We start from the raw sequence: 20,387 nt of genomic DNA on the forward strand, positions 1-20,387 counted from the left end.
CAACTGCAGTGTGAAAAAGGACTTGTTTTCAGGTTCCCGTCAGAGTACAAAGTTGAATATAATACATGCTCAAACAATTTATTATCCCACCACTTGAGCCCCAGATGGTACAATGTTATTATCTTTAACCTAATATTTAAGAATAATTTTCAGTTTTTGCTAACACATTGGAGTAACCAACCGGAGTAGAATTTACCTTCCTTCCCAAGTCATTTAGGTTTAGCCCAAGTCATTCATTCAAATATTGAAGTTGAGGTATGTGTTTTTTTTTAAAAAACCAAACCATACAAATGTCTGTGTGTGCGTGTGCACATGCATAAAATAAATGGGGTTCCCCCCCCCTCCGTAGGGAGATACCCTGGGGGAAAAATGCACAAATTGTTAACTGTTAACATTTGTTCTATTTAAGGGCATCTAGAATGTGCCCTGGATTTGCTGTAAGGGGTCAAAGTCTTGTCCTGCTCTCTAGGTGCATACATTCTTGGGGGAGGCGGTCAATGAACAGTGAACCACAACAACAAAGCCATAAGATGTGGCGTAAGAAGAGTCGACAGAGCTCTTAGTTTCCAACTTAGGGAACAGGCGAAAGAGAGAAGCCAGCAAAGGAGCTAGAAATGGATTGGGCATTGAGGAATGAAAGCCAAGAGAGGGGCAGGAGAGCCCAGTGAAGAAGGGGGTGCTTGGGTGTGTCTGATGCCGCTAAGAACTCAGTTAAGTTTCGAATAGCAGTGGCTCTTGGATGAGACAAGTTCAGTCTGTGGAGTGCTGGGAACAAAAGTTGAGGAGGGAATGTGAAGCTAAAGGTTTATCAATTTTGTTTGTATCCATTTTGTTTTCAAAGAACCAACTTGCAGTTTTTTTCTATTTTATTTATCTCGATTTTCTTTCTTTCCTTCTGCTTGTTTTGGATTTAGTTTGCTCTTGTCTAGTTCAGGGGGAAGGTTAGGTTATCGCTTTGAGATATTTCTTCTTTTTCAATGTAGTCATAGCTTTAAATTTACCAATTTACCTGCCAGCCCTGCTCTCATGGCATTTTGTAGGTTTGGTATGTTGTGTTTTTGTTTTCATCGTCTCTAAGTATTTTCTAATTTCCCTGTGATTTCTTTTTCGACCCATTGGTTGTTGAAGAGGGTGTTGTTTAGGTGCCCGATGTATTTGTGAATTTTCTTAATTTCCTTCTGTTAACTGATTTCTCATTTCATGCCATTTACTTTGTGAACATACTTTGTGCGATTTTGATCTTTTAAAACGTATTGAGATTTGTTTTGTGGCTTGACATATGGTCTGTACTGGAGAATGTTCTTTGTGCACTGAAGAAAAGTGGTGTCAGGTAGAGTTCTACAGGCATTTGTTAAGGTCTGGTTGGTTGATGGTATTGCTTCAGCCTTCTGTTGCCTCACTCTTCTTCTGTCTAGTTGTTCAGTCCATTATTGAGTGCAGAATACTGAATGTTCCCTCTATTATTGTTGGACCATTTCTCCCTTCAGTTTTGTCTGGTAATAAGATACACATCCAGCTTACTCCCATGCAGCTTTCCTCTCCCCTGCTTATGTTGTGGTCCAGATGAGATCTTTGTACGTTGCGCCTATCTCTAGATTTAGAATTACTGCTCCATGTCGTGTCTTTTAAATCAGGAGGAAAAAAGGATACAGATACATTTATACCTTCTTTTAATATTGACCTATCGTATTCGTTTCCTAGGGCTTCAAAGAACGATTAACAGGGTGGCTTAAAGAAACAAATCTATTCACTCATAGTTCTGGATGCTGAAAGTCTGAAATCAGGGTATTGGCAGGGTTGGTTCCTTCTGGAAGCACTGAAGGAGAATCTGTGCCATGCCTCCGAGCGTCTGACAATAGCTGACAATCCTTAGCATTACTTGGCTCGTAGAGGCATTGCTGCAGCCTCCACCTCCATCATCATGAGGCATTCTCCCTCTTTCCCTCCTTCTTCGCGTGGCTGGCCCACAAGCCCTCAGGTACGGTTGGATTAGGGGCCTACCCTACTCCAGCGTGACCTCATCTTAACTAAGTATATCTGCAGTGAGCCTATTTCCAGTTAGGGTCACATTCAGAAGTATTGGGGATTAGGACTTCAGCATATCTTTTTGGGGTGACAGTTCAATTCATAATACCAGGGGTATGTCAGAGCTTTCTAGAGCCCTTACTTGCCAGAGCATCTTATTCTCAACTCTTTCCTCTCAAGCTCCTCGGTTGGTCGATTGCTGGCCCCAGCTGTTATCCGTTGCTCCAGGGAGCTGTGACTGACACATATGCCTTTAAATGTTTTCAACACATGCCGGTGGGTGGCTCCCTCAGCCCTGGCAGAATTCTTAGTAACCTAAGATAAGGGTAAACCCTTCGAGCCAGTCCTCCAAGGAGCCCTGAACAGGTTGCTGTAGTCTGAATTGGGTTGCTCGTGCCCCCCACCTCCACCTCTCTCAAATTGGGATGTTGGGAAGTCCTCACCTCCCACGTGACTATTTGGAGATTGGGCTTTTAGGAGGTAAAGTTAAGTGAGGTTTTAAGGGTGGGGTCCTAATCCAATCAGATTGCCATTTGTATAAGAGGAAGAAGGGCCCCACCAGGGAGCCCTCACCAAAAATCAAATCAGCCAGAACCTTGTTCCTGGACTTGTCAGCCTCCAGAAGGGTGAGAAAACAAACTTCTGTTGTTTAAAACCCCCTGTTCGTGGTGTTTCGTTATAACAGCCCAGGCTGATTGATACATAGTTCAGAAGCGTATTTCCTAGTGAGGGAGGCCCATTGTTCTCTTGGCCTGTTGGTACTCTTTCCTGCGCCGGAAATACAGGCTGTTACTTCCAAGGCTACCACTGCGCTGGGGGCCTGGCATGGGACCGGGATAAGCTGAAACACCACAAAGCTCTCTGTTTTTACAAAGAGTCAGCTAGATTTTCTTGATGAAGCATCCCCCTGGTTGCTGCGAGCTTTTACTTAGTTTCCAGAATTTTGAGAGAGTTGATTTCGGCAGTTTTGGCCAGTGTATATATTGGTGTTTTGGAGGGAAGGACTCTGGTGTTTCTTACTCCTCCATTGTCACTGCGCCCTCCCACCTGCTCTTTTTATGCTGGGACTTTGACACTCCTCCCACCAAGAGGTGGGGGCCTGTGTTCTCCTGCCTTGAGTCTGGGAGGGGGGCTGCTTATGACTGCTCCAACCAGAAGGACAACAGAGGTTGCTTTGACTCTCCAGGCTAGGTTATAAAAAGGCCACAGCTTCCATATCCTTTTTGCAGGGGCTGGGGTCAGAATACTTGCTGTGGGGAGGCCAGCTTCCATGCTGTGAGGGAGCCCAAATTCACTCACTTGAAGAGACCAGGACAAGAGGAACTAGGGCCCCAAACTGACGGCCAGCCCCAGTCTTCAGACATAGGAATAAGCCAGCCCTCAGACGGCTCGCAGCCTCCAGCCCTCAAGTCTTCCCGCTGAGACCCAGACCTCGTGGAGCAGAAATGCGTGGTCTCTGCCAGGCCCTGTCTGAGTTCCTGACCCGCAGCATCCTCGAGCATAGTAAATAGGGATTTTACACTGCTGCATTTTCTGGTGATTTGTTCGGCAGCCACAGTAACTGGAACAGTGAATTAAATGGTGCCAAGCAGGGGACAAACTTTTACCTCCCTTTCAGTATAGCTGGGCTGTGAAAGGGCTGTGCCCAAGTATAGTTAGGAGCGTCGAGATGATCTCATTCCCCACCCCTCCCTCCCTCCAGACAGCGGCATCTCTTGTTCTGCTAGACTTTGCAAGTGTCCCCGTCTTCCCAAACACCCAGGCCTGGAACCACAGAGTGTCTGAGTTTTCCTTTCCGTTCACCCTCCTGACAGGCACCAGGGGATGCCCACTTGTCTTTTTCCTAGTGCCCACGCAAATGTGTTCCTTCCTTCCCATCCCTAACAGAATTATAGAAAGATATGGAAGGCCTCTGTAATGTGAGACCACTGTCTCCTACCAGGGCAGTGTAAAAGGTGAGTCACCCAGTCTGGTACTGCTAGTCAGCCGACTTTATCCCTCTGTTGGGTCCAAGCCCTTTTCCTCCAGCTTCTCTTAACTGTCCCTGGCTACAAAGTTAAATTTGGCTTACAGAAGTCTAGTGGTATTAGATACTATTCTAATATTGACTGTTAAATAAATCCCTTCATGCTGCTTTCTCTGGAAAATACTTGTGCAACAGCTTACAGGTTTTTCTTTGTTCTGACCCAAACAGCATTTGTAGGGAGAGTTTTTGATGAGTTAAATTAAAAAATCTGTATGTAGCCTGTAGGGTCAGCTCAGCTTCTTACCTCAAAAGCATGAAAAAATGCAGTTTTCATCAGGTAAGGACCCAGTTACCCCACTGTTTTATTTTCGAAGCTACACAAGAGGAAGTCTGGTACTGACGGTTTATAGAGGGTTATTTCAGGCCCTATTTAGAACGTGGGTCTTCAACATCTACTAGTTACAGCAGACATTATAAGAAATGACCCGTTTTATAATCTAGAACTTCCTCAAGACACAGAAAGCTGTTTGCTGTGAGAAGCAGGAGAACAATTGCATCCTTTGAAATCTCACTACATTACCATTGTTTCCTAAATGCCTTGAATGTTGAGCAGCTCACTTTTTTTTTTTTTTTTTTTTTTTTGAGAGAGAGGGAGAGAGAAAATCTTGCGTTTTCTGGGGTGGGGGGGAGGGCAGAGGAAGAGGGAGAGAGCGAGCCATCAGCAGGCTCCACGCCCAGCGCAGAGCGGATGCGAGGCTCCGTCTCCCAGCCCTGAGATCATGACCTGATTCGAAATCGAGAGTTGGATGCTTCACCAACTGAGCCACCCAGGTGCCCCAAGCAGCTCATACTAAAAAAGAGAAAAAAGGAAAAGAGGGGCAGCTACCAGTCATTTATTGTGAAAGTATTCATGACGCACTTAACTCTGCCAGGCACTGTTTGAGTTGCCGGGTATGTGACAGACGTGGTCCTTGGGCTCTTTAAGCAACAGAAATTGACAAGAGGCCAAAAGGGAATTCCAGGCAAGGCTTTTATCAGGGCTTATGCACAAGGGAGACAGCATAAGGGGAAAGTGTCCTGCAGGCTGACTCTCAGACCAAAGGTCAGGGAATGTTTTCAGGGGCGTGGAGGAGGGAAAGAGGGGGCGTCTAAGCCTGTTGGGGCAGGGAGATACAGGAGGTTGGGTATGCAGGCACAGTGCACAGAACGTGCTTCTCTATGCATCACACGTCTAACATGTCCCCTCTCTACCCTGGGCATGATTTTCAGTATTTCTTCTTAATTTTTATTTATTTATTTATTTTTATTCACTTGAGAGAGAGGGGACGCAGGAGAGAGAGCGTGAGTACTGGGGAGAGGCAGAGGGAGAAGCATGCTCCCCCGCTGAGCAGGGAGCCTGATGTGGGGCTCAATCCCAGGACCTCGAGATCATGACCCAAGCCAAAGGCAGACACTTAACTGAGTGAGCCACCCAGGCACCCCTGATTTTTAGTATTATAATGAGGGAGGAAGTAGGCGGAAGTTCAGCACTGGGGGTCCATGGTGCACTGACTGGTTTGGTCCAGTCTTCACCAGTCTTCTAGTCCCTCCTTTCAGTGAGCACCCTCCCTTCGCATTCCTGCAAGATACACTATTCAGGGGGCAGAGAATTCTAGCTCTTGCAGGAGATGCACTACTGAAGACGCATACATCTGTGGGAATGCTGGACCTGGGTGGTTAGGCTGAGGGGATCCGAGTCTAAGCCTTCCTCTGCCTCGTGTACAGAGCAGGCAAAAGTCTCTTGCCCTTAAAAAAAATCCCTGCCCTCATGGAGCTTGCCTTTTGGGGTAGAGAGAATGAGGTGAACTAAGTAAAACGTGTAAGGCAGTGTTATACATGTTAGAATTTTAACTAATCACGGGACCCTGTTTACAAAGTGCTACCAAGCAAGATAAAGCTGGAAAGAGCAATCGCGCTGGGTTGGGCTTGAGGGGCTTGAGTTTTGAGGTCAGGTAGGCCTCGGTGAGAAGGTAACATTGGAGGAGGTGGAGAAGGTGAGAGATGTACATATCTGAGGGAAGATCGTCCAGGGCGCAGGTCTCAGCAAGTGCGAAAGTCCTCAGGTCAGAGCATGCTGGCTACTGGAGGAAGCTAAAGAGGCACAGGGACTGGGATAGAATGAAAGGTGGAAAGACAGGTCTTCTTGGCCCTTGCAGGGCATATGATGCTTGGGGTTTTTAGTCTGAGTACAAGAGAAGCCACTGGAGGGTGTTAAGAAGGGGAGTGATGATCTCGTTTAGCCTCTAACAAGACCATTTTGCTGTGTTGAGGACAGTCTGAAGGGAGCAAATGATGGAAGCAGAGACACCGGTTTTGTAGGCTATTACAGGAGTCCGTGAGAGATGGAAGTTGCCTGGACCAGATGGTAGCAGTGGATGAATTCTAGAATAATTTGAAGATAGGGCAGACTGGATTTGCTGACAGTGGGGTGTGAGAGAAAGAAGACATACTTTAAGATTACTTTAAGGTTTTAGTCTGAGCAACTGAAAGATGAGTTGTCCTTAACTTAGATGGGAAGACTCTGGGAGGAATGAGTTTAAGGATTAGGACTTAGTAAACTTGAGATGACAAGTGGAGATGTCACAAGTTAGTTGAATATCCAGGAGAAAAGTCTGAGCTGGTGAGTTGGGAGAGGTCTGCATATGGCAGCATTTAAAACAAGAAGACTGGATGAGGTCACCAGCAGAGTGGATGTAGATAGGAAGGGAAGAGTTTCAAGGACTGAGGTATGGGACACTCCAATGTGAAGATGTCAGGGAGAAGGCCCAGCAAAGGAGGCAGAGGCATGGACAGTGAAGCAGGAGGCAAATTAAGAGGGAATGATCTCTGGAAGCCAAGTGAAGAAAACGTTTTCAGCAGAGAATGGGGAGGGATTGACCAAATTGCGAAGTAGTGCTTATGGGTCTAGATAAGGTCATAAAAGAACCAACCATCGTATGTAACGTCACAGGGTCTCTGGAGAACTTGGGTAAAGCATTTCTACCAAGTGGTAGGAGCAAGAGCTCCAATGACTAGACTGGGTTCAAGAGAGAACTGGGAGGGAGGGACTGGAGGCAGCAAATACGGACTTTTTTTTAATCTTTTCTTTTCTTTTTAAAGTAATCTCTACATCCACCATGGGGCTTGAACTCAGGACCCTGAGATCAAGAGTTACATGCTCTACTGACTGAGCCAGCCAGGCGTCTGGGGACTTTTTTTTTTTAAAGAAAGGAGAAATAAAAGCATATTTTATGCTGATTAAAAAACCTTGGCTTTTCCAGTGAGCCTTGTCACGCACGCTCCGTTCTTTTGACTTCATATTTGGGTATTTGCTGTGTGTTGGAGCCCTCATGCTAGGGAGTCTGAACTGATTGGAAGCTGAGGATTGTGAAATCTAGCTTCCTTCGTATGCAGAATGCTCTCTTCCCCGGAACTGTCGATCCCCATTGCTTTGGGGAAGCAACCTAGATGTGATCAGGATGTCCCGTGGAATTGCATTTCTCTCATTTATCATTTGCATGGTTCTTTGCATTTGTGATTTGGGGCTCTATTTCAGCTCCATAGATCACACCTTTCCCGTTTCTGTAGGATGATGGTTCTTCACTGATTCTTCGTTACTCCTGCTCCAAAGGAATGATAGTGACCAAAGAAGTCTTAAAAACTTAATGTGAACCCTGCGGCAGTCATAGACTGTTCACAAAAATGTTCCTCCCATCTGGGCGCACGGTGGGAGTGTGGCTCTCAGATAAGACTGTGCAATGTGTCCTAACCAATGAGGGATGTTTGTCACATCCTAGCAGAATCTTCAAGAACCAGTGAGCGGTCTGCCACGCGTTCTTGGCTGTCAGCGATGGTGGTGGAAGCATGTGTGGAGATGAAGCCTCTGTCAGCCAGGGTCCGAGTCATCACACCAAGCACGGCCACCTTGCCAACCCTGGATAGACATCTCGTATGAGAAGTGAGCTTTAGTTTTACTCCTTTTTATTTTGGGACAGCAAAACCCAACATACCCTGACTTACAAAATGCCTAAGCAAAAATGAACTGCTGCCAGTCTCCTGGTATTATAACCAGCAGATGACCAAGTCTAGGACATGAAGGTTTCACCTTCCCACACCAGGGCAAAGAAGACCCAGTAACAGGTGCTGAAGCTTCACCTCACAGTCCGCTCTCCGTTCAGTAAAAAACGACGGAACCTTTAAAATGTTAGCGTTGTTTTAGAAAGCTTGGAGATCTTTTCTTCAAGAGACCTAGTTGGACTACCAAAACGAAGGTTAGTTTATTTCGGACTTTGGGTCATCTGCCTTTGATCCTCCAGGCATGCGCATTCCAAAGGCAGAGTCCCTGGTCTTAGCCTCGGAGAAGAATCCTGTGGTTCCTAACCCCTAGGAAGTACTGTAATCTTGATCCTGATTAATATGTGTGGCCTAATACGAAAATATATTTGGTCTTGGTCCTAGGTTCCTGCCACAGAGCTGCTAAAACTCTTGAAATTTCCGGAGAGATAGAAGTGACTTTTGTTATTCATAATAAGCCCAATTTCATGCTAATGAGGTCACCCAGGGTGGGGCCCCAGATAACCTCAGGATTGAGTTGGTCACCAGAAAGATGAAGGGATTAGACCTCTTGACCAAACTCCTGAAGCAGATGTGGGGGAGGGTGCTGGAAATTGAGCTCTATAAACTCTCGCACAGGGAGGTTCAGAGAGCTTCTGGGTTGGTGAACACATGGAAATGTTGGGAGCCTGGCATGCCCTCGCATCCCTCCTCTTCCTTGTCCTGTCTCTTTCATTTGGTTGTTCTTGAGTTATATTCTTTATAATAAGCAGGCACATGAAAGTAGTGTTTTCTGGAGTTCTGGGAGCCATTCTGGCAAATTATCTAACTTAAAAGAGAAGGGAGTTATGGGACCCCCTTTTCCTGCCAATTTTATAGCCAAGTTGGACAGAAGTGTGGGTAACCTGGGACCCAGTCCTTGGGACTGACATCTGAAGTAGTGAGGGCAGTCCTCTGGACTGACGGTAACTCTGGGTAATGTTAGAATTGGACTGAATTGTAGGACATCCGGTTGGTGTCCTGAGAATCAAAGAATTGGCTGTTGGTGTTGGAAAACACCCTAGAAATATGCTACCAACACTGAAGTATATTTTCTGTGTGTGTGTGTGTTTTTTAAGATTTTATTTATTTATTTGAAAGAGAGCTGAAAGAGCACGAGGGTGGGGAGGGACTGAGGGAGAGGGAGAGGGAGAAGCAGACTCCTCGCTTGATCCCAGGACCCTGAGATCATGACCTGAGCCGAAGGCAGACAATTAACTGACCAAGCCACCCAGGCACCTCTTCTGTTCTTTTGTTTTTGCTTTTTGCAGGCGTCAGCAGGGGAGGGCCAGAGGGAGGGAGAGAACCTCAGGCAGAGGGGAGGGCCAGAGGGAGGGAGAGAACCTCAGGCAGACTCCTGGCTGAGCACAGAGCTGTGCCGCAGGGTCTCCATCCCACATCCCTGAGATGATGACCTGAGGGGAGACCAAGAGTCGGAGATTTAACTGACTGAGCCACCCAGGTGCCCCACTGAAGTATATTTTCAACAGAATATCTGATGGACTTTACACATGCTTCAATATTACAGAAGAAATGTTAGTGTAAGAGACAAATCATAATTCTGCATAAAAGAATTTTATTTAGTGGTCAGATCCCAATGAATAATGCCAGTCATTGCTTGATTCTGCTAAAATGTGCTATTTAGATATACTCTTAAGAAAGTGTACAGTGCGTCACCAAAAGCTGTTTAATTTGGATTGTGTAGAGTAAAAGAAAACTTCATAAATCTTTGTTTTCTGATAAAATTTTTAAAATATAAAAATGAAAAAACAAACCCAAACGCAGTATTCAAAACTAATAACTGTCACCTTGGACTATTTACAGTGCGATGCCTTTTTCCTAGGAGAATGCTCTCTGCTTGGTTCTTCTCCTCGCGTTTCCCCTGGCACTTGTAGGTGTTCTCACCCCCATCTGATCCCTCTCTAGGATTTCTTCCATTCCTGTCTTGCTTGAAACAGTCATCGGTTCTCTCCTCTCTGCACCTTTCTCTGATACTCTTTTCTCCTACGCTTCAGTGACCAGTATTCTGTTTGGCAGACATTTGTTGAGCACCCATACGTGCCAGGCACCGTGCTGGGAGGCAGAGAGAAATCCAGAGATGAAAAGTCATGGACCCCTTCCTCAAGATTCAGAGTTTGGGTTGAATTAAAAAACAATGTTTTTCACATTATATTCCACGAGATCCCCAGGCTCCTGTGAAGTACATCTGGGGACTTCTTGAAACAAAGTGCACTCATGGAGGGTCTGTCAATGTGGCCCGCTCCAGGGCATTTCGAACTTAGAATTCTGCTCTTTGTGAAGCACAGCCTGAAAAGCCTAGGCCTATAATTTGCATTCTAAACTCTTCGCAGGTGGAAAGTGTGTGTTGGTCGGTAGGGGAGCAGCCATGCCAGTTTGTTTGGGGGGAAGGGTGATGGTTTAGTTGGTTTTTACAAATCCCAGGTCTGAAAAAGCCCTTAACCCTCCCCCCCCATCAAATACCAAATTGAGCTGTAGATACACATTAAGAAGCCCTCCCTTGATCTGGACTTGTAACAAGATGCTCTAAGACTCCTTTTATAAATGGCCAGCAGGAGCTCTTTTTATTACCTCCACAAATATTTCTTTGTGCTTTTCTGTGAACATTTTCTTAGCTTTGAACATAAAAGCAGCAAATGAAGCCTGCAGGTCACCTTTTTTTTTTTTTTTTTTTTTTTGCTTTTATCATGGTTGAACCCAAAACAAGCTCAGCTCTTGCATTTGGCCCACATCTTCTTTGTCCATGAGGCCTTGAGAGACTCATGGTAGTTACTTAAAGAAAAAAAGAAGGCAAACTATGAAATACAAAACAAAAGCTGTACATAGCATACTATGGAAGCAAAAATTACACCATACCCTCACTGCCCCCATCTTGTCCCATGCCTGGCAGACCACGTCCCTGCAAATATTCACATTTGGAAATATTTCTCAGTCACAGTAAAGTCCAAATCCTGGCGGTGGGCTTGTAGCATATTCCTCTCATCGACTCCACACAGCCGACCACTGAACAGTGATGAAGGGAGTTTTTATGGGGAAGTTCTTGACCCCATGCTTTTCCACAGGTTACACAGGGTCACATCGCTATAGTTTCCAACCAATTAGATGATACTCAGTCCATTCAAGAGTATTAGTGCCAGATTCAGAACTTCCTCATGAGCTGGTTCCAAGCCCTTTGGATCTGAAGGCAACTTTGGGAGTTGGCATTCTTCCCGTGTTACATTTGACCCGCCCTACTCTGTGGTAGGGTGATGAGGATGTCTGAAATAAGTGTTGAGAATGAGAAGAGCAGGGAGTGCTGGGAGAGAGAGGGAAAAGAAGTGACCATGCACAAGCTTCTTGCTCTGTCGTGCATATATTTTTAGTGTGACAGCGTGTATTTCGACACATAAGGGCTTGTGCTTTTTCGTGAAAGAAATAACTTGCCCTGAAAAGCTCATTTGGCAAATGTGGCCATGAACGTGTGTGTGTGTAAAATGGGTTATGAGGTTCTGTACCAAGTCCTGTGGGTGTGTCCTTCTGGCTCCTTCCCCCAGCACACCCACCTCCCCGGCAAGGAAAAGCTGATCAGTTACACCTGGTCGGTTTGATATTCAGAAGCTTCGGACAGGCTTTCGGAGAAGCTTAGGAAGTTCTCCTGGTACTCGGAACAAACAATCTCATAACGGTAGTGCCGGAACTCCACAGCAAAGGTGCCAAAATACGACAGGAAGCACATGACCAGACCCCACTGGACCCTGGCTGCATACATGTGGATGCCTTGGGCCATGAGGATGAAATCTGGGGAGCAGCAGTCAAGGAAAGTACCTCCAGGAGCCGCATTAAAAGTGGACTCTCGGGGCGCCTGGGTGGCTCAGTCGTTCAGCGTCTGCCTTCGGCTCAGGTCGTGATCCCTGTGTCCTGGGATCGAGCCTCGCATCAGGCTCCCTGCTCAGCGGATAGCCTGCTTCTCCCTCTCCCACTCCCCCTGCCTGTGTTCCCTCTCTCCTTGTCTGTCAAATAAATAAAGTCTTTAAAAAAAAAAAGTGGACTCTCTTCTGGGCATGCACAGGTTACAAGAAAGTCTCACTCTCCCTTCTCGCCAGTAGAACTTAGCTTGACAGCTTGCTCAACACACCTGTTGCATGAATAATACGAAGTAACATTACTGAGCTCTTCCTTTTTGCCAGACATGCGTCTAAGTGCTTGCGTGGAAAATCTAACTTAATCCTCACAGCGACCCTCTTACCATCAGTTCATTTAAAAATAGGGAAACTGAGGCCAAATGGTTAAGTAACTTGCCTGAGGTCACAGAGGCGTTAACGGATAGAGCTGGAATTCCAATACAAGGACTCGGGACTCCTGGGCCAGGCATGCAACCCTACCACCGCCCAATAAGCCGGGAGATTAGTAAGAGGATTTAAATTCCAAAAAAATTAGTTGGTCAGAAAAATAAATTTCTCTTTTTAAAAATCACTACAAGTGACTGTGGATTCATAGTCACCATTCTATCTTCAGAAACAATTTTGAACATACCAAATCACTAATTACCTACATTGAAGCTTTGTCTCGCAGTGCTACTAATAATGTGTAAGTGGCCTCTCTCCCTCTTCTGTCTAGTTTTCACTATTAATAAACAAACGAGACTCCTATGCCTGAATCTGTATGGCGTGTAACGCACACACACCAGTATACACGAGGCAGGAGCTGGGAAGGAGAACGTTTCAAAGCATGCTTTTGTAAAAAGCCAAGAGGCCAAGGACTAAATACATTTTTAAAGAAAAATCAGAAATGCTCCCTTGGAATTAGCTCTATCTTCAGAACTTAGACTTAAAATAGACTTAAAATCTTGGGAAGTTTTCAGAGAGCAAAAGAATATGGTGAAACTACGTCAGCCAGACTTTGCTCTCCTGAGAAGGCCTGGATCCGTTCACTTGGGAACCAAGACAGGGTTCCAAACGTTCAGAAACGACACGGATCAGGATTGTCTGGTATAAGCTGAAAACGCAAAATAAAGTCTGTATGTACTCTTCTGACTGAGGGCTCAAAATATTGGCAAAGCAATATTACCTAAGTTAATGGGGAAAGGGATAAATCTTCAAATCTCATATCGGGAGAATTCTGACCTTTTTACTCATAAAATATTTTATCAAGTGGCTAGCCATAAGCACGACTTTTGGCTTGATTCTCCAGTCCTTACATGTTCTCTAAGGAGCTGCAGAACTTCAAAAACCCCATAAAATGGTTGGCAGTTAGTAAGGAAAGAAGAAATAAAGACCCCAAAGACTCCAGTAACTACAGCACATCTCTGAACCATAAACGTTTTCCTATTTTAAAGACACTTTCCCTAAAGTGAGAGGGTGTGGTGGTGAAGAGTTCAAACTGCCTGAGCGTAGGTCGAGAGCCCCGCATACAGAGTGTGATCTTGGGTAAATGAATCTCTGTCCTTACTATTCTTGTTAAATGAGGATTAAAGGAATTGATACATTTAAAGTACTTAGAATAACGCCTAGCACATGATAAGTGCCCAATAAATGTTGGCGATTCCATGCCCGAAGATGTAATCGGGTCAGCTACACATTCTACCACCTAGGAACCTTATTCCCTTCCTCTCTGGTTTCGGAGGAGGACTTACTGGAGTGAACACTTGATATCTCTCCGCCCCTCGGAACGAGTGGCTGATCTGATTGGTCGCACTGGAACTGGCGGGCTTCTATTGGGCCACGCTACCAGTAGGTGGGGTCACTGTGCTCCCTCCTGGACTAGTCTCGCGGGATGTGTTTGGGGTTAAGCTTTTCCTGGTTTCTCTGCTTGTTACTGAGTGGATAAATTGAATTCCGGGCTGTGACACAGGAGGCCTGCCACATTCTCCTTTCCAAATTAAATTAAACGAAATAACAGGGCCATTAATAAAGTCATAAATTAACTTTTTAAAAGATGGAAGGGAAAATAATCACCATTTTCGTTATGCATTCTGTGTTTTTCATCAAGAGTAACTTTTACGTCATTAATGAAAGGAGAACGCGTGACACCATTCCTATAAACAATTTTGAGAAGGCAAATCTTGTTCTATTTTTAGTCCTCCAGCTCCTCTTTGGCATGAAAAATTGGCCTGAGAGTTTTTGTTTTTATATCCATTTCTGTTGTCTTTTGCCTAAGATTCTGAGATAATCTGACCAACATCCTAACTGATCGGAAATGGCGATTTTCTCATCTACATATCCGTGTTTTACTCGCACTGTCAAAGCAACTTCTTTTCACAAAGGATACAGAGGACCACACAGAGAGTGATAGATGCTGAGAGAATAACTCGTGGAATTCCAACTTTCCGTCCTTCATTCTTGATGTTGACTTTGAGTGTCAGTGCAGCCTGGATCCAGCAGGTCAATGTCCCAAATCCAAAGGTCAAGGAAGTTCCGACATTGTGGATTTCTTCATCATTCGTGAGCTAAGGGATGAACAGATAATGACAAGGAGGCCCATTTAGAAAAGACATGATGGCCAACGGAACACCTGAGGGAGAAAAAATAGGTAAAGTGATGTCTCAATAATGGGGTTATAGATTTTGGAAAGAGTAGAGTTCATCTTCACTGGCTCTTTGTGTCTGAAATGCTCTGAACTCTGAGGGGAAAAAGGGAAATAAATAGTACCCAAGACCTCAAGATATTTGTTTAGAAGAACCACTCAGGCAGTAGTAATCTATTCCTTGATTTGCCAGAAAAGTGTGGAAAAGCAAAAGCAAAACAGTTACACCAAAAAGAGAAATGTCAATTTCTACAAACATACACCCCAAACTTTGTTTTCCAGACTAAGAAATGAGACCTGGGATCTGGCTGTGTATTTACTAATTGAACAGGACCAATTCTAAGCGGGTCAAGATTTTACTGACATAGACAGCTAACAACACTTACTTCTACCAAACTGGCCTGTGTACTGTGACCAATTCATTGTTAATGGGATTTTGTTGAATTTTCCTTTTATAATAAGAAAATTGCCACCTAATAGCTTTTTCCATATTTGTAGATCCATTAAAGGACATTCGTGTTTGAAGATTCCTGGTCAAGGCTTTTATAGAGATAATAGTTAAAGGAGACACATTTGAGTTATTTCATTTGAGGGTTAAAGATGTAAACTCTCCAGGGGCGCCTGGGTGGCACAGTGGTTGAGCGTCTGCCTTCGGTTCAGGGCGTGATCCCGGTGTTCTGGGATCGAGCCCCACATCAGGCTCCTCTGCTATGAGCCTGCTTCTTCCTCTCCCACTCCCCCTGCTTGTGTTCCCTCTCTCGCTGGCTGTCTCTATCTCTGTCAAATAAATAAATAAAATCTTAAAAAAAAAAAGATGTAAACTCTCCAAATCATTGCCTACTGATGTCAAAAATATACTGGTTACTTTTTTTTTTTAATACAGTGGTCACGGCGCGCCTGGGTGGCTCAGTCAGTTGAACATCTGCCTTCCGCTCAGGTCATGATCTCAGGGTCCTGGGATTGAGCCCCGTGTCAGGCTCCCTGCTCAGCGGGGAGTCTACTTCTCTGTCTCCCTCTGCCTCCTGCATGAGCTCTCTCTTTCTCTCTCAAATAAATAAATAAAAAATCTTAAAAAAAATAATATACTGGTCCCTTAAAACATCTTTAGCAATTATATATTTTTTAGTTACACATGTGAGAAAATAAAATCTATAGTTGAGAAGATGGCTCTTACGACATGGTAAAATATTTTTTTGAATTGCCCATCGTCTTCAGATGTTTTATTGTTTGACAATGCTGTGAGAATAATGGTTGCGTCAAATCTATATTGCTTTCCTTTTGCAAATTTTTCTATTGCTTTTGGCTGTAGTATTTTTTCCTCTTCTTTGCAAGAAGCCACTTTTTTCTCTCAAAAGACATATTTTCTAATCTTTATTTATTTATTTATTTATTTATTTTCTTAATGCAGAGGAGACCTGTATTTATTTATTTATTTTTTTAAGATTTTACTTATTTGCCAGAGAGAGAGAGCACAAGCAGGGGGTGTGACAGGCAGAGGGAGAAGCAGCATCCCCGCTGAGCGGGGAGCCTGATGTGGACTCGATCCCAGGACCCTGGGATCATGACCTGAGCCAAAGGCAGACACTTAAATGACTGAGCCAACCGGCGCCCCAAATCTTACTTTAAATGACAATATCTCAAATTAAATTTTACTTCTAGGAAATTGGTTCTGCTATACACAGTCTATTCATTTATGATTTTGAACTTAATTGTTCAAACTTTAAAAACTTAGAGGACAGATGGAACAGTCTGTCTCTCATCCCGTACGCTAGCCACTCTGTTTCTTCACAGGCAACTAATTTGTTGTTTCCTGTGTATTCTCTGTAGATACTCCAGAAAGTGTTCTTTGTATGTCATGTCATCATTCATGGTTTTGAATATTTGTGGTTCACCAAAACAACCCAATCTCTGGACTTTAGGAAAGACCAAAAGGTCTACTCAGTAACTTCCATCCAGGCCCTGGCTGAGAGAATTGGTAGTGAGTGCCTGACAATAGGTCAGCCAGCAGCCACTCGGTATGTCTGGCTTGACAGGGGATGAGACCTAGAGTAGTAGAATGATGAGTGGGACTGCCTGTCAAACAACCCATCGATTCAAAAATAATTATTCCGTCGCTCCTCTGTGCCAGGCGAAGTGCTGGGGAACGAGTTTTCCTGGTGTAATGAATTATCAGGACTGAAGAGTAGAACGAAAGACAGTCCTAGAAAATCCACTACCATATTTTTTTGAATGCCTGTGCCATTTGGATTTCACTCCACAGGCAGGGAGAGAAGTGTCAGGATTGGTGTACAACTGCAGGGAGGAAATTTCTCACCAGGGATATAAAGCACAGGTTGGAGGACATTGGGAAGGGAACGGAGCCATGGCAATCAGATAACCACTGTTTCGGGGGGGGGGGGGTGCCCTTCGTCTGTCTTACAAATGGAGACATTCAAGTCAAAAGGTGGATGATGGTATTGGCAAAGGAATTTTTTTTTTTAAGTAGGCTCCATGCCCAGCATGGAAACCAGCATGGAGCCCAGCATGGAGCCCAGCATGGAGCCCAGCATGGGGCTTGAATCCATGACTCTGAGATCAACACCCGAGCCAAGATTCAGAGCCAGATGCTCAACCAACTGAGCCACCCAGGTGCCCTAGGGAACTTATTCTTAAATGTAGTGGCCTTGGGCTTCTAAATGTCTGGGAAGAAGAGTTAGTGTTAGTAGATCTTTATACAAGTCCTAAGCGTTCTTGAGAAATTCTGGTTTTCAAATTGATTCCCATGTGAGCCTGCTAATACGAAATGCAAGCTTTCATCCAAAAAGGATGAAGGTGTTTAATTTTAGAAAGGCCAGGATCCTATTAGTTTTCTAGAAAGTGACATTAGGAGACAATTCGTTATGAGAAAAAGCATGAATCACTTTGAAATCCTTTGTAGAAGATACACAGTGTTGTAGAGGCTGCTTTCCCCCACAGCCGCGCTGTACTCCCAACGAAGAGTGAGCACCCTCACGCATGACCTGCCAACCTAGCCCGACTGGCCCGATTCCAGAAGGACTGACTGCTGGAGGACCTGTCCTTATGAGGAAGCACGATTAGCATTATTTAAAAGATCTGTGCAGAATCAGTGGCTTTGACCATCCTCTAGGCGAAGGGGGAGAAGGAGGTGAAAAAGGCCAAATGAAGTACCTGAAAATTACCAAGTAAGGTCATTCCAAAGGAGGCCAGGCACAGCGCCACCAATCCACTAATATTCAGCCATGGATTTAGAACCTTGGGTTTCAGTTGAATGAAGCGCAGAACAGCTACCACGAGAGCTGGGGATAAAACAAAATGTTAACATTTAAAAATCTAAGTCATGCAGCTAGACTCAGGCAGAGTTCTAAAGCCCCAACACGCAAGGTTAAACTTTTCACCATGGTGCATTTTTAAATCTCTGAAGTGGCAGATAATTTTTAAAAGAAACTTTTCATGCAGTGCTTATGATTATTTGGGTGTTTTATTATGCCGACCCTGGGGGAGGCAGAGAGGAGTTGAAGCAGCAGTGCTATATGTTATTTGAGTGGTGCAAGGGTGGCTCTCAGAGTTTTCAAAAACGAGGTCAGCCCAGGACCCATTGGCTTAGGAGAACATTGCAGGGGCCTGACACAACGATTAAGACAGGGATAAAGACAATCCATGGCTCGAGAATTCACGAATTCACCAATCCCCTCTAGTTTCACAGTGTTAGAACAGACACGACAGGAAGACACAGGGGAGAAAAGAGGGGCCCACGTCTAGACCAACCTGAGCTCCCTGTGCCAGAAACCATTCCTGGGGACAGGAGGAAGATAAGGCAAGTGTGCAATCCCCCCAATAACTTGTTTCTTCCCTCTTCCCTCTAATTCTATCTGGAGGTGTCCGTGGTCAAAGGACTGGGAGAGTCCATCTAAATTAGAGCAGTTACAGGAATCAAATGATGAAATCTGAATTTTAACATAGCAGATCTGGGGGTTTGCTGTGCACTAAAAACCATGCTGATTATATGAAGAAAGCTCAATTCTTCTATGATGCTACTCACTTTGAAAGGCCGCTCCAGCTTTTGAAGCAAATTGTTATGGGAGAATCAGAAAGAATGAAGGAATTTACCTAGAATTAAACCTTACTTTTTTTTTTTAAGGTTTTATTTATTTAAGTAATCTCTATGCCCCATGTGGGGCTCAAACTCACAACGCTGAGATCAAGAATCACATGTTCTTCCGACTGAGCCAGCCAGGCACGCCTCAAACGTGACTTCTAATAGTAACCTTGAGGATGGTCCATATTCAAGCCATGAATATAAGAATCCCCTTTTATTAATTGCTTAGTGCAGGGGTATTTTCATATTTATACAAAAAGCTGGGAGAGGTGAGTCTACGAATAAGAGAAAAAAAGTTCTCACAGTTATTATACATTATATCTACATATAAGGAAATGCACTTTCTACTTCCTAAGATAATTTTGACATTAAGGTTTAACAGGGAAAACAATTAGAAATGCAAGAATTACCCTATTTATACAGCAATTAAGTAGGTAATTATTTGCTAAAGGTTTTTATCTTCATTATAGGCCCTTATTAGTAGTCATTAATAAAGAAAACACACCCATAAATTTGCATTTCCTAAATTTGCCGAATGTCATAATTTCTTTTTTTTTTTTTTAAGATTTTATTTGTTTATTTGACAGAAAGAGGGACAGCCAGCAAGAGGGAACACAGGCAGGAGGAGTGGGAGAGGAAGAAGCAGACTCCCAGTGAAGGAGCCTGACGTGGGGCTCAATCCCAGGACTCTGGGATCACGCCCTGAGCCGAAGGCAGACGCTTAACGACTGAGTCACCCGGTGCCCCATGAATGTCATAGTTTCAAGCTACAAAGTTAAGCTCAGCAAATTGATTTTCAGTTCCAAGTATCTCTGATCAAAGAGTGGTATACAACTTGGTTAAGATTTGGATTTTAGAAACAAAATAGCAGTAAACCATAATTTATAAAATCTCAAATTGTTCAGCTTTGATTTAGCTTTCAGTATATTTACATTTCATCTATTTCCCACTAGAGGTCATAGAATTTATAAATGATACTTGAGTTGGAAGAGTCCAAACCTAATGGTTTGGGGGACCTAGTTAGAAGTTATAATGTATCTGTGATGTCAACCAATAATGACAAGTATCCTAGAGGATGAAAAACTCAGCACAACTTCTTCCTACTTTTTAGGATGGGAATAGGAGGAGGAAGCCGAGAGGAGAAATTCCACTTAAGCCCTCTGACACATAGTGATCCTCAGATAAAGAGGTCATTAGATTAAGACCAGAAGCCTCAACACAGGGCACCACGGGAGACACTTGCTAGTAACTGTGTATGGATATTAGGACATAAAGACAAAATACTAAGACAGCACATTTCATTTCTTTTTAAAATATCTACTGAGGACGCCTGGGTGGCTCAGTCGGTTAAGCGTCTGCCTTCGGCTCAGGTCCTGATCCCAGAGTCCTGGGATGGAGCCCCACATCCGGCTCCTTGCTCAGCAGGGAGCCTGCTTCTCCTTCTGCCTGCAGCTCCCCTTGCTTGCACTCAATCTCTCTCTGTCAAATAAATAAACATCTTTAAAATAATAAAATAAAATAAAAATGACTAGTGGAAAGTATTACTCTAGCAGCTCTCTGGATGTCATTTAGTTGAGGGGGATAGGATCATACTGGAACTTTGGCTTAAGCCCTAACCTACTGCTGAGGCACACACGGATGGCTCTCCTTGTTGACCTATCCGGTCAGTTT

General features: G+C 44.3%; 1 protein-coding gene across 3 annotated transcripts in view; it reads right to left on the bottom strand.

Moving 5' to 3' along the window:
• Positions 1-9,657: 9,657 nt before the first annotated feature.
• Positions 9,658-20,387, bottom strand: part of TMEM150C (transmembrane protein 150C) — a 70,586-nt gene continuing 59,856 nt past the window's right edge. For all 3 annotated transcript variants that reach the window (XM_026509868.4, XM_048211927.2, XM_044388135.3), the window contains exons 6-8: positions 17,789-17,916; positions 14,366-14,543; positions 9,658-11,896 (exon numbers count right to left, since the gene is read on the bottom strand). In XM_026509868.4, coding sequence (XP_026365653.1) covers positions 11,688-11,896; positions 14,366-14,543; positions 17,789-17,916 — 515 coding nt within the window. In that variant the 3' untranslated portion in view covers positions 9,658-11,687. The remainder of the gene's footprint in view (positions 11,897-14,365; positions 14,544-17,788; positions 17,917-20,387) is intronic.

Source organism: Ursus arctos, unplaced genomic scaffold (assembly GCF_023065955.2).
Source record: "Ursus arctos isolate Adak ecotype North America unplaced genomic scaffold, UrsArc2.0 scaffold_9, whole genome shotgun sequence".
NCBI lineage: Eukaryota > Metazoa > Chordata > Mammalia > Carnivora > Ursidae > Ursus > Ursus arctos.